This window comes from Carassius auratus, chromosome 1 (genome assembly GCF_003368295.1).
Source record: "Carassius auratus strain Wakin chromosome 1, ASM336829v1, whole genome shotgun sequence".
Classification (NCBI taxonomy): Eukaryota; Metazoa; Chordata; class Actinopteri; order Cypriniformes; family Cyprinidae; genus Carassius; species Carassius auratus.
The window spans coordinates 7,462,418-7,477,306 of NC_039243.1; the positions used below are offsets into that span (position 1 = coordinate 7,462,418).

Sequence of the window (14,889 nt, forward strand, 5' to 3'; positions counted from 1 at the left end):
GCTGAAGATTAGCTTTCTTTTTAGTTAGGTTAGAGGTTTAAAATAAGTTAGTGTTTTTGTTTTGTTTCTTTCTTTCTTTTGGCGTCACTAGCGTCCTCGTTCTCTTGGGTTTATTTGTATTCTTTTTGTTTGTTTTCTGAGTTGTAAATATTTGTATATATTGGTTGTCTCTTTAATGATTTATATTCTTTTTGGTAGTTATTTGGATTTTCACATTGTCCAATAAATCACATTTGTTGACAATTAGTGTCTCTGCATTGTCTCTTGCTGCCTCCATCAGTTTTACAGGTTTTACCCCTAGACCATTTTAAGAGGGGCTCGTCCGGGATCAATTAATCCCAAAAGAGTATGTTAATTGTGGTAACTTTGTAAATGTGTTGGTGGCAAAGCAATGGACATTGCATTGTTTGTACTGCGACAGTACAGGATTTTCTCATGCGGTGTAGTAGTGTAATGCTTATTGGTTGGGTATTATGGAAGTGTTTAAGTTGCAAGATTTTGTTATCAGTCCATCTGTACAGCAAATTAACTCATGCAGGAAGCAGGAGTTATTGCAGATTGCAGACCATTTTCAGATTGTCGTAAGTAAACAGTCACTCAAACACTGATCTTGCGTTTGAATGAGTTGCAGCTGTTGCCTATGTCAAACGTTGGGGGCAGTGAAACGGGTGGAGATGTCAATGTGGATGGCGTGGCTCTGGCGTAATTCAGTACTGGGGAGGAGGACAAGCGTAGTGGTGGAGCTGATGCTGACATGGAGGCCGAGGTCAAAGCCAAGGCCGGCTTACCACCGTTTGAGCCGTTTTCACCCAGTTCTGTTGATTCACGGGAAGGATCGCGACTGAAGGTCCGCCTTGCCCGTTTGCATTATGAAGCGCAAGAGAGAGCCCAGGTACGCCAAGCAGAACTGAATTTGCAGTTGGAAGTACGCAAGCTGGAAATTGAGGCTGAGACGCAGGTGAAGCTGAAGCAGCTTGAGCTAGGTGCATCAAACATTGCTACCGGCTCTGCTTTACAGCCAGTCCCCGCTCAAGTCTCTTTTACTCCTCCGCGGGTTGGTTTAGCCCCAGATGCTTTTGATGTGGGTAAACACATTGCACTTGTTCCTCAATTTAGAGAAACAGAGGTAGATACTTACTTCAGTGCGTTTGAACGCATCGCAACTTCTCTTCATTGGCCTAAGGAGGTTTGGTCTCTGCTTTTACAATGTAGATTGTTTGGTAAAGCGCAAGAGGTTTGTTCTACATTATCGTTAGAAGAGATTCTGAAATATGAGTCTGTGAAGTCTGCTATCCTGCGAGCATATGAGTTGGTTCCGGAAGCTTATAGGCAACGTTTTAGGAAACACAAAAAGAGTCCTACACAAACATTTGTGGAATTTGCTAGGGAGAAGGGAGTGTTGTTTGATAAATGGTGCGCTGCCAGTAAAGTGAGTGATTTTGACTCCTTAAGGGAGTTGATATTGCTAGAGGAATTTAAGGGATGCTTATCTGAACGCATAGTAGTATACCTTAGTGAACAGAAGGTGACTACTTTGTCACACGCAGCGGTACTTGCAGATGAGTTTATTTTAACCCACAAGAATGTATTTGCTTCTGCACGTCCTGAAAAGTTACAGATTGACATTTCGCAATCTCAAATGTCACGTTCCAGATTTAGTCCCCCTCATAATAAAGAGGAGCGTGAATGTTTTTACTGTCACAAAAAAGGGCACATGATCGCAGATTGCTTGGCGTTGAAGTGCAAGCAGCAACCACAACCAAAGAGCGTGGGGTTTGTGAAAGCTCTTAAATCTGTAGTCGCTATGCATTCTGAGGAAAGAATTGATGAGAGTTATCGACCCTTTGTGTCGAAAGGGTTAATATCACTGAGTGGGATAAGAGAGGACCAGGAAGAAGTAAGAATACTCAGGGACACTGGTGCCATGCAATCATTTATTTTGGCAGGTAAATTACAGCTGTCTGACAACACTTTTTGTTGCTCTAGCGTGATTGTTCAGGGCATTGAGATGGGTTGTGTGAAATTCCCGCTTCATCGTTTGCACTTACAAAGCGAGTTGTGTACTGGTTTCATAAGAGTTTCTGTGTGTCCTTCACTTCCAGTGAAGGGTGTTGATTTTATCCTTGGAAATGACCTGGCAGGAGGAAAGGTAATGCCTGTTATTGAAGTTGTTGATGAACCAAATGCATTTTGTGAGTTCGAGGTACTGTCTGAAACTTACCCTGATGTTTTTCCAGCCTGCGCCGTCACACGTGCTCAGTCGCACAGAGTAGGTGATGTAGGTGATCTGTCTAATTCCTTCATGTTTCCACTGTTGTCAGGTGACGCATCACTGGATATGAATCTTGAAAAGAAAAATGGTTCAAAGACTGAGAATAAAGGTGTAGTTGTGTCTGATGCAGATTTACTCAAATTACCAGTGTCACGTGAGAGAATTATTGCTGCGCAGAAGGAGGATAAAACTCTTGTGACTTCTTTTAATTCTGCTCTCTCCCTTGATGGAGCTAAGGAAAATAAATTTGCTTATTTTATTGACAATGACTTATTGATGAGAAAATGGTGTTCTCATGTTGACAAGAATTCAGACTGGAATGTTGTTTATCAAATTGTTGTCCCCTTTTCCTATCGTCAACATGTCTTGTGCTTGGCTCATGATCACCAGCTAGCTGGTCATTTAGGAGTTACGAAGACCTATAATAGGATTTTGAGCCATTTCTTTTGGCCAGGATTAAAAAAAGATGTCACTCATTATTGCAGTATTTGTCATACCTGTCAGATTGTCGGGAAACCGAATCAGAGAATTCCACCTGCTCCTTTGTCTCCTATACCTGTGACTGGAGAACCGTTTGAACATGTGATGGTAGACTGCGTTGGTCCATTACCTAAGACTAAGTCTGGTAACCAATTTTTATTAACCATGATGTGTGTGGCTACCAGATTGCCAGAGGCGATTCCACTACGAAAAATCACTGCGCCTGTCATCAATAAAAGCATTGGTGAAATTCTTTTCCACTTTTGGACTTCCAAAAGTAGTGCAAACCGATCAAGGTACAAACTTTTTATCAAAACTTTTTAAACAAGTACTTGAATCACTGGCAATCTCTCACAGGGTCTCAAGTGCATACCATCCGCAGAGTCAGGGTGCACTTGAGCGTTTTCACCAAACTCTTAAATCAATGCTTAAGAAACATTGCCAGGACACTGCCAAAGACTGGGATGAGGGGGTTCCCTTAGTTTTATTTGCTGTCAGAGAGACCAGTCAAGAATCTCTTGGTTTCAGCCCAGCCGAACTTGTGTTCGGACACCAAGTTAGAGGTCCACTCAAAATTCTTAAAGAACAGATTTTAGAGCCCAAGTTGAGTTCAAACACTAATGTATTGGATTTTGTATGCACGTTTCGAGATCGTCTTCATACTGCTTGGTCGCAAGCTAGAGAATCGCTTGCTAATGCTCAGAAAGACATGAAGAGTAAATACGATAAGAAAACGGTAGTGCGGTCATTTCAACCAGGTGATGAAGTGCTTGTGCTGTTACCTGTCCCAGGATCATCTTTGTCTGCTCTTTTCTTTGGTCCTTATGTTGTGAAAAAGAGAATGAGTGAAACTGATTACATGTTGTACACACCTGATCGAAAACGAAAAACCTGTGTTTGTCATCTAAACATGTTAAAAGCTTATCATACTAGAGAGTCGTCAACCGCATGTGCTGTGGAACAGACTGCAGGGCCCGCGGTCTCTTCTGATGGCTGTGGATTTGACGCCATCTCCTAGTATCTTGGGTGTGGACACAGATGGTGTGTTGCTTCGCCAGGCTGTTCAGCAGGGTGCAAGGTTAGCAAACTCAGAGATTTTAGAAGATCTACACTCCTATCTTGATCATTTGACTGTGGATCAGAGGATAGACATTGTAACATTACTTTCTGATTTCAAATGTCTGTTTGGTGATGTTCCTACACAAACAAATGTCCTGAAACATGATATTAAGGTGAATGGAGCTCGTCCTATTAAGCAACATTCTTATCGGGTTAACTCCGTAAAAAGATCTGTTATGCGTCAAGAGGTAGAGTATTTGCTGGAAAATGATTTAGCCAAGCCCAGTTGCAGTCCCTGGAGCTCTCCGTGCCTGCTTGTTCCCAAACCCGATGGCACCTTCAGATTCTGCACTGATTACCGTAAGGTAAATGCTGTGACTGTGCCAGACAGTTACCCGTTACCTCGAATGGAGGATTGTATAGATAACATCGGTTCTGCACGTTTCGTTACAAAGCTTGATATGCTGAAAGGATATTGGCAAGTTCCACTCACCCAACAAGCTTCAGAGATTTCAGCCTTTGTAACCCCAGATAACTTCCTCCAGTATACAGCAATGGCTTTCGGGCTTAGAAATGCCCCAGCAACATTCCAGCGCCTCGTTGATATAGTTTTACATGATGTACCAAATTGCAATGCATATCTTGATGATCTGGTGTTGTATTCGCTGAGTTGGACAGAACACATTGGACTGTTGAGAACAGTATTTGAATGACTGGTTAAAGCAAATTTAACTCTTAACCTAGCAAAATGTGAATTTGGCAAAGCAACGGTCACTTACCTGGGTAAGGAGGTTGGTCAAGGCCAAGTACGACCAGTAGAGGCCAAGGTCACGGCAATGATGGAATTTTCGGTTCCTACTACCCGTAGAGAGTTGCGGAGGTTCTTGGGTATGGCAGGCTATTATCGTAGCTTCTGCAAGAATTTCTCTACGATTGTGAGTCCTCTTACTTCACTACTCAGCCCTTCTAAAACTTATGAGTGGTCTGCTGAGAGTCAGCATGCTTTTGATTCAGTCAAAATTTTGATGTGTAATGCACCTGTTTTAATGGCACCTGATTGTACTCGTGTTTTTAAATTGGAGGTTGATGCAAGCGCTGTGGGTGCTGGTGCCGTTCTTATTAAGGAGGAAGAGAATGGGATAGAACATCCTATTAGTTATTATTCTCGTAAGTTTAATAAACATCAGCTGAATTACTCCACAATTGAAAAAGAAGCTCTTGCTTTATTGTTTGCATTACAACACTTTGAAGTCTACCTTGGTTCCAGTAGTCTTCCGATTGTGGTTTATACAGATCACAATCCTCTTGTGTTTTTAACTCGAATGTGCAACCACAATCAGCGTTTAATGCGCTGGGCTCTTATTGTCCAGAGCTACAATTTAGAAATCAGACATAAGAAGGGTTCAGAGAATGTCTTAGCTGATGCTCTCTCAAGAGCATAGTTGGGTATGGTGTTTATTTTTTACAAACGAGTTTGTTCTTAAGGGTGGGAGTGTTACATCCATAAAAATTCCTGTGAGTGCCTGCTTTTCTCTCTCGCTCTTTCCATCCTTGGCTGTCAATCTCTTAGGCGCCTCCCTTGTCTGCTGATTGGCTCTGGAAGCTGTCCGTCTTCATTAATCAATGTGACACCGACCTATCCAGTGCCAGTAAAGTTTCTACCATCAGATAAAAGGACATGCAAGGAAGTGAACTGAAGACCTTTTTGCTTTCTGGGGTTTTTTGCGGCTATGTTACTTGTTTCTTGATTTGTTTCTTTGTTTATGCCAAATTTTTATTGGTTTGTTTTGACATTTTTCTTTTACCTTACCTCTTTTTGATTTGCTATTTTTGTTTGTTTATTTGTCACTTTGTGACTTGGATGGCGTTGCTCTTTGAGCTTTGCTGAGCTTAGGCTCTAAGACGTTTACTCCTTACCCAAGAGGAAGGTGGATAGGAAAGATGTCGTGCGACTTCCATTGTGCAACATTTAGGTAACTCGATCTGTTTAGACACCCTAGGTAAGAGGTGAACGCCACCCTCTGTATATTTGATTTTTATTAGTTGAGAATAGGGAAGTTTATGGCGCCTGGCTGTGAAGATTAGCTTTCTTTTCTTTAGTTAGGTTAGAGGTTTAAAATAAGTTAGAAGTGTTTTTGTTTTGTTTCTTTTTTTCTTTTGGCGTCACTAGCGTCCTCTTTCTCTTGGGTTTATTTGTATTCTTTTTGTTTGTTTTCTGAGTTGTAAATATTTGTATATATTGGTTGTGTCTTTAATGATTTATATTCTTTTTGGTAGTTATTTGGATTTTCACGTTGTACAATAAATCACATTTGTTGACAATTAGTGTCTCTGCATTGTCTCTTGCTGCCTCCATCAGTTTTACAGGTTTTACCACAATTTTTTTTGAATGTTACTCCTTTTACCCCTAGACCATTTTAAGAGGGTCGTAACAGAGACAATGTTGAGATCTCCTGCAATATGTTCTGAACATGCACTATAAAGAGACAGAATGACTTACAACACTGGTGTCTAGTCCTGGGCTGAAGGATCAATGTTCTGCAGAGTTTCTGCTGATCCTTGATCAGCTGCCCAGGTCTGCTTAACTGGGGTTGGGGCAAAACTCTGAAACAAGAGAAGACAACCAATATTATGAAGTTAAAAAAAAAAAAAAAAAATTCAGAAATATGCACAACATCTGAAAATGCACAAAGATGAGAAGAAAGCTATGTTTTTAATGAGAACTTTCAACCCACTGAAAAATACGAAGCAATATTAAGTCACAGATGCATTTTTATTTATTCTTACTGTTTAAATATGTTACAGTAACCTTGTGGTTTATCAATGATTTTCAGTCTCTGAAATAGAAAAGATCTATCAGTGCTGAATGGCATCATACATACATCATACATAATGATATTTAACAAGAGTTCTAACACTGTGTCGTCACTGGATAGCACAACAAAATACAACAGAGCCTTTTATAATCAGTGATGCTCTGTACACTGGATGCGGCACGGGATAGCCCTCGGTGCACAGCGACGGCTCCTCCGCTTTCGGGCAGCCGGCAGGAGTTCCCTGTTCCCTGCTCCTCCCCATTATGGCGAACAGCGCCGACTCCTCCGCTCCCTCACTTATGGCAGCTGCCCCTCCACATCGCGGGCGGTCGCCAGCGAATTCATCCATCCCAGGCAACTCATTCCAGCCCACCGCCTCGAGCGTCCATGGCAGCAGACTTCTTTGCCTGCTTGATGGCACCGGGCATTCACCCTAGTGGGGAGGGATCTTTGGCAGCACGTCCCTCCTTCCTCCTGGGTTTCAGTACCAGTGTATTAATATAAAATCTTCACAATCACAGGAAAAGGGAGATGGGAACTGGCGGATATTCAAATAAAACTTTAATAATAAAATAAACCAAACACAAAATAAAGCCCAGGCCTGGTCCTCCCTCGTCCTTCACTGTCGTCGCTTCTCTTTTGTATCCTTTCGATCACCTCCGTGGGACTTGAGACCGGTGAGTGGAGCAGGTGTCGCTCATTTCCAAATCACTTCACCAGCATTGCTCCGTTCCCACGGCTCTCATGACTAGTCACAGGAATCAAGGAGACGATCAACAGAGTCTGCAGAAATGTGTGACCACCTTTGTGTGTGGGGACATGCACATGCTGAATCAGGTCAAAAGTGTTTAGAACCGTTATCATTTCTTTTGTAGTTTTGTTTTCTGCATTATCTATGTGAATATTAAAATCCCCTGCAATTGCAACAGTCAAACTCTGAGGAAATAATTGATAACATTTCTGTGACCTCTTCAACAAAGGCTGGAAAGTATTTTGTAGGCCTGTAAATAATAATGAACAGAATGCGTTGAGCACCTTTCAGCACAATCCCTAGATATTCAAAAGACAATTACTGACCAAATGACACTTGCTTGCATTGATAGACATCTTTAAATATAGCAGCTACACCCCCACCTCTCCTACCAGTCCTGCAAACACTCATGTAAGTGAAGTTAGGAGGGGCTGCTTCATTTAGGATTGTTGCATTGCAGCTGTCTTGTCTTGTCTTGTAGCCATGTTTCGTTTGGAAACATAAAATCCAGATTGTTTGTGGTTTTAAAGTCATTGTTTAGAAATGATTTATTTTTTAGTGAGCGAGTGTTTAAAAATGCTAACTTGATGGCAGTGCTTTGTGTCTTTACATCAATCTTAGTTTGATGCATAATAGGCTGCAGATTAGATGAGTTTGCCCTTCGGCTTGAGATGGCCTTAGACTTTCTGTCACACAATAAAAGAGCAATAGAGAAAGCTACAGGCACACTGGGTTCCCGCTTGTTCTGTAAGCATTTGTGAATGTTGCTGCTATAATAGCGGGGACCCGACACATATCACTGAGAGCTGCTATCAGTTGTTTTTGGTTCACCTTCAGCAGATAGAGGGTTTGGGCCCTGGCGTTGTGGCAGCGGTCGGAGAGCTCTCACAGGAGCAGGGCCCACAGGCTTTGGTGGTTGGGGGGCACGCTGTTTTTTTTGCTGATATCTGGGGGCTTGCAGCAAAAGAATGGGAAAGTTTAGTCCCAGCATACACCAATTCCTCCATTTTCTGTGAGAAACATAGGAGTGGAGATGCTGGAGAGAGGGATAATGTGTCTGGTGAGCGGGACTGTGGCAAAAACACATTCATGTTTGTAACAAGTTTGCTGTTTTTGTTGTAATCCTCCTCTGAGATCTTGAGAGGGTTCATGTATTCTATCGCTGGTTGAATTCATCGGAGGCTGTGGCTGTATGTTGTAGCACTGTTTCTCTTTTTCCTGTTGAATTGAGATAATATTTTTAATATACAATATACTAATCGTCTGACTTTTGAAGTCCATTCAATTATATTTTTTCTCACACAGCGAACAACCACTGTTTGGTGATGTAGCTACATTTGAGGAAATACTGGCAAGCAATAGCAGTTCTGGTTTATGTGATGCCTGGGGTGAATCAGACATGACGCTCATTTAGCGGAATTTACCCTTCACCTGAAAATCTGCCTTTTGACATTTGTCCTTAAAGGGGGGGTGAAATGCTATTTCATGCATACTGAGTTTTTTACACTGTTAAAGAGTTGGATTCCCATGCTAAACATGGACAAAGTTTCAAAAAATAAGTTGTACGTTTGAAGGAGTATTTCTGTTCCAAAAATACTCCTTCCGGTTTGTCACAAGTTTCAGAAAGTTTTTTTCGAGTATGGCTCTGTGTGATGTTAGATGGAGCGGAATTTCCTTATATGGGTCCTAAGGGCACTTCTGCCAGAAGAGCGCACGCTCCCGTATAGCAGAGCACTGAGAGCACAGACATTCACTGATCAGAGTGAGAGACCGAGATGTCACAAAAGATGTGTGTTTTTGGTAGCCAGGGCAAGACAACCCTGCACAGATTACCAAAAAAAAAAAAAAACCAGCATTAAGGGACCAGTGGATGGAGTTTATTTTTACAGAGCATCGACGGAGTTGTGCAGTGTTTGTGTTTGTTCCCTGCATTTCAAAGATGCTTGTTTTACAAACAAGGCCCAGTTTGACGCCGGATTTGCACATCCTTTATTTCTTAAGGATAATGCAGTCCCAACGAAAAAGGGTCACGATCGTGTGTTGGAACCGCATGCGGTGAGTAAAACTGCTTCAAATATCTCTGTGTTGTTAACTTAGCTATCGGCGCGTAAGCACATCAAGTAAACAACATGCAATGTTGTCATCAAACTGCACTTTCCACATGTACAGCTTAAAAAAAAAAAAAAAAAATTAAAAAAAAAAGACGACAAAGTGTAACTTAGTCATTTTCCATAACCGCTAAGCAAATATATACAGTTTCAGTACATACCACATAGAGACGTCGTTGCTGATGCTGCTCTTGTTAAATTTCAGCCTCTGGATCTGATTCTGGATCATAAATAAACGGCTGAATCTGACTGTTAGCCATGGTTTGTTTGGGATGTTTTTTTCCTCACGGTAATGTCACAGCTTCCAAACGCTCTCAACGCAAAAGCCTACTGGCGCTCATGATTCTTTAGCTCTGCCCACACATCACGACCTCTTTTAAATTAGTTTTTGTCAGCTCTTTACAAAACGATCAATGAACCGGTGTTTAAAGTATCCAGACACCAAAACAGTTGTAATTAAATATTCAGTTTTAATCTCCAACCACATAGCAATTCAGAAAGCCAGACTAATTATTGTAAAAAATAAATATATAAAAAAAGGATGATTCTTTCTAGAAACCATTTTTAAACACGTATTATTACATCTTTTCTATGACAACGTAGTGGACGAGGCGGTGCAGAACGTTTGCCGTATGATGAAAAAATTAAAGGAAAAATATTAATTGTGTTCAATTTCCACATCGCTGCTAATTCACTTCACTGCATATAAAAATCCATAAAGGAATAGAGAACGGCCTCAGAGCTGAGGCCGACAGGAGAAAGATGAAAGAACGCTGGACCGTCTCATCCGCTCCGTTGTCATGGAGATGGGATTGCGTCATCATGCAGCACGGCTGGAAGCAGGCTCACGGGAACGCGCACTAGTCTCGTTAGAGTCGTCCGGAGAGGGTGTGATAACGAGCTGTTGAGATTTTACCGTTTTCCACTGGACATTTGGACAAGTCGCTGGACATCTGAGGTCAGCATGCGCGAGATCGTGCACCTGCAGGCGGGCCAGTGCGGGAATCAGATCGGAGCGAAGGTAAACGAAAATAAAGAGGCTGTTATTTCGACAAAGCACCATTCGTTTCGATGTTCTTATTTTAGGTATGTCTAGTTTTGAGAATTGATTTGCATCCTTAACGCGAAAGGGTCAGCGAGTTCTTCATTACGTCATAATAGTTGAGATGTCAGAGAGGGGTGTGGCGGCTGTCTCGCGCTGTCAGTCGGTTTAAAATCGTCAAAATATCGCAAGATCATTATGAATAAGCTATAATACCAACACGTTTAATAGAAAATATCAATTTGTCTTGGAAGGTTTTGTTGTTGTTGTTTCAGTGTGCATATAACTGCGTAGACATTTACCATTGTTCATGGGGTGGGTGCTCTTATCTTCCCGTTTTCCTTCTATATAAGCCTTTAAATTTCCAACAAATTAACTCTTAATATAGCTTAAAATAGTGTCCGGATATGTTACATTGCCCTTGCCGTCATTTTGAACTAAAGAGATATTGTCGTAGTACAAGGGAGACTGCTGGGCTAGTTGTCGTCACACACACACACACACACACACACACACACACACACACACATATATATATATATATATATATATATATATATATATATATATATATATATATATATAAAATTATTATTATTATTATTATTATTATTTTACTACAGTGAATATTTATCATGATGTGTTATCCCCAGTCCTATTACACCGCATCAGATTGAGAATTTTGGTTTTATTTTAATTGTTTTTCTCACTCAGTTCTGGGAGGTGATCAGTGATGAACACGGTATTGACCCCACTGGCAGCTACCATGGAGACAGTGACCTGCAGCTGGATCGCATCAGCGTTTACTACAATGAAGCCTCTGGTAGGCATATCACACAGGTTTAGCACAAGGGAACGTCACATGCCTGATACCTGGATCGAGCAGTTTAAGAAACTGTTATTAAGATTATTAATTGAGGGGAAAGTTCAGCCTCTCAAATATACTTACAGGTGCAGAATCTTCAAACAAAGAGCTACAACATACAAAAAAACCTAATGTTTGAGGTTCATTCTCTGGTTGTCTGTTTTCTCAGGGGGAAAGTATGTCCCTCGCGCCATCCTTGTGGATCTAGAGCCAGGAACCATGGACTCTGTCCGCTCTGGTCCTTTTGGGCAGATATTCAGACCTGACAACTTTGTTTTTGGTAAATAATCACCTTCCGCTTGCATCTCATTGCATGCAAATACCTATATTTGACAAATAAGTATAGCTGCAGTAATTAATTTCTGAATGTTTAAGATACTTCTGATATGGGTCTTTTACTTTCATGCAGAAATTAAGTTCGCACAAAACCCTCAGAGACCAAGGAACTGATATGCATTATATATATTTAGACAGATAAATAGGACTTGTATTATATTAATTAGTACCTTTTCGCAGACTGTCCCTCGAATTCGTAAGAACAAAAAAAAATTTTAATTGCATGCATATATGTTTTGATTCCGGCAGAGGTTTTGAGCATTTCCTGTTCAAGGTGGCTTATCAATGAGATGGTGTTTAAGGATTCTACCGTATGGATTTAAAACAATTTACCATAACGCAGTTTTCTAATATGCAGGATTATAGTTTGTAGGTTTGGGTATGAAGTGTTACTGGTTTTTGTGTCCTGCTCATAGGTCAGAGTGGAGCTGGAAATAATTGGGCTAAGGGTCACTACACAGAGGGTGCTGAACTGGTGGACTCGGTGATGGATGTGGTCCGCAAGGAAGCTGAGAGCTGTGACTGTCTGCAGGGCTTTCAGCTCACGCATTCACTGGGAGGAGGAACAGGCTCAGGCATGGGAACGCTCCTCATTAGCAAGATCCGCGAGGAGTATCCCGACCGCATCATGAACACCTTCAGTGTGGTGCCGTCTCCCAAAGTGTCGGACACGGTGGTGGAGCCCTACAACGCCACGTTGTCCGTTCACCAGCTGGTGGAGAACACGGATGAGACCTACTGCATTGACAACGAGGCCCTGTACGACATCTGCTTCCGTACTCTCAAGCTCACCACACCCACGTATGGCGACCTCAACCACCTCGTCTCGGCCACCATGAGCGGCGTCACCACCTGCCTGAGGTTCCCCGGACAGCTGAACGCCGATCTTCGCAAACTGGCGGTCAACATGGTGCCCTTCCCTCGTCTGCACTTCTTCATGCCTGGCTTTGCTCCTCTCACCAGCAGGGGGAGTCAGCAGTATCGCGTGCTCTCCGTCCCAGAGCTCACCCAGCAGATGTTCGACGCTAAGAACATGATGGCTGCATGCGACCCGCGCCACGGCCGCTACCTAACTGTGGCCGCCGTTTTCCGTGGTCGCATGTCAATGAAGGAGGTGGACGAGCAGATGCTGAACGTGCAGAACAAGAACAGCAGCTATTTCGTGGAGTGGATCCCCAACAACGTCAAGACCGCCGTCTGCGACATTCCACCTCGTGGTCTCAAAATGTCTGCCACATTCATCGGCAACAGCACTGCCATCCAGGAGCTGTTCAAACGCATTTCGGAGCAATTCACCGCCATGTTTCGCCGCAAGGCCTTCCTGCACTGGTACACCGGCGAGGGCATGGATGAGATGGAGTTCACAGAGGCAGAGAGCAACATGAACGACCTGGTGTCCGAGTATCAGCAGTACCAGGATGCTACTGCAGAGGAGGGAGAATTTGAGGAGGAGGGTGAAGAGGAGGCCGCCTGATCATCATCTCTTCCACCTTAGCTTCCTCCCTCCATTTTTTGAATCATATGCCACATCATCTCAGTCCAGTGCTGTTAAACAGAGAAAGTCCACTCAAACTCCTGTGTGATTCTCATTTTAGTTGTCTCATTTGCTTAAAATCACAATGGATTTACTGAATAAACACATGACAAATCTTCGTTCTATATGACTTTATGAACAAACGTTCTTGAAATAAATTTAACTGAACGTCAGTATTGTTTTATTATTAGTGGTGAAGTATTAATTATTTCTAGCTGTCTAACAGCGCTTACCCAAACATTTGAAATGGTCAATCAAATTTAAAAAGGCAGGCTTGACATTTCACAGAAGAATTGTAGCGCAAGGCTTCAAATTAACCTTTAACGTTCAGAGAGTACCAGTTAAGAAGTAGCTGAACATGTAGGCTAATATTTAACAATGCATTTTTTACAACAGAAATGTTAAACAAGTGACAGTAATAGGCAAAAAATGTAATATTTAACAATGGTTTAATGGCACAAATGATAAACAAGCGACAGTAATAATAAGAAATGCAAAGTATTCAATCTTTTTGTCAAGTTCTGATGATTTGAAGTGATTGATTTGCATAATGTAAGTCATAACTGAATGACGAGACAAGAAACAGGATCTTATTCCCAATAGAAAAGATTCTTATTTCCAATTCCATATAATAAATAGACAATTACAGTGACAATTATGAGAATGTAAGAAATTGTGAGACATAAAGTCCTAATAACAAAGTCAGAATTATCTTTTATTTATTTTTTACTCTGATCAAAATGAGCTTCCACATCAAGTTGATTAATTCAATTTAGAATGTTCTTGGAATATCATCTGGGCCTAACCATTTTAAATAAGACTGTACTTGCATTCAGAAGACCGGACATTTTCTACAAGTAAAATGCTGCTCCTCCAGTGAACACTAGAGGGAAACATTTCTCACAAAACAAGTACCAAAAATTGGAAGCGCATTCAATGCAGTGACAATATTAGTCAAAGGAACTGTCAGAACAGTGTGTTGTGTGGAAGAGTGTGTCTGTAAATAGGGCAGTTACCTATTTGATCAGAACACATGCTGATCACCCTTCACTAACAGAGACGTAGCAAACACATGAGCAATGATTATGAGAGCATAAAAACAGAGTGGAAAAGCAGTGACTCAATAGAGGAAGTCTATTCCAGTGTTTCCTCTAACATGTGTTTATGTGTTTTCAACCATGACTAGGTGAAAGTGTGAGTTTAGCTTATATAGTACAAATGAACACAAATAGAGACAGGCCAGTTACAAACCCAATTCCAAAAAGTAAAAAAAAAGAGTAAAAAGAAATGGATTAATTTAAAAATCTCATGAATTTATATTTTATTCACAATATAATTTAGACATTTCAAACATTGAAAGTGAGACATTTTGAAATGTCATGCTAAATATTGGCTCATTTTTGATTTCATGAGAGCTACATTTTCCAAAAAAGTTGGGACAGGTAGCAATAAGAGGCCGGAAAAGTGAAATGTACATATAAGGAACAACTGGAGGACCAATTTGCAACTTATTAGGTCAATTGGGAACATGATTGGTTATAAAAAGAGCCTCTCAGAGTGGCAGTGTCTCTCAGAAGTCAAGATGGGCAGAGGATCACTAATTCCCCCAATGCTGCGGCGAAAAAT

The 14,889-nt window shown here is 41.5% G+C and overlaps 1 protein-coding gene across 1 annotated transcript; it reads left to right on the forward strand.

Moving 5' to 3' along the window:
- Positions 1-10,310: 10,310 nt before the first annotated feature.
- Positions 10,311-14,085, forward strand: LOC113051735 (tubulin beta-4B chain). The gene is made up of 4 exons (XM_026215789.1): positions 10,311-10,507; positions 11,243-11,351; positions 11,563-11,673; positions 12,146-14,085. Exons 1-4 carry the CDS (start codon positions 10,451-10,453, stop codon positions 13,201-13,203), a joined length of 1,335 nt encoding a protein of 444 aa, XP_026071574.1. The 5' UTR covers positions 10,311-10,450; the 3' UTR covers positions 13,204-14,085.
- The last annotated feature ends 804 nt before the right edge of the window (positions 14,086-14,889 follow it).

Bases quoted from the DNA above. Each gene is read 5' to 3' on its own strand.
- LOC113051735 (XM_026215789.1), top strand. From the start codon at position 10,451: ATGCGCGAGATCGTGCACCTGCAGGCGGGCCAGTGCGGGAATCAGATC. The intron at 10,508-11,242 runs GTAAACGAAAAT...TTTCTCACTCAG, and splicing joins GGAATCAGATCGGAGCGAAG to TTCTGGGAGGTGATCAGTGA. The intron at 11,674-12,145 runs GTAAATAATCAC...TCCTGCTCATAG, and splicing joins ACCTGACAACTTTGTTTTTG to GTCAGAGTGGAGCTGGAAAT.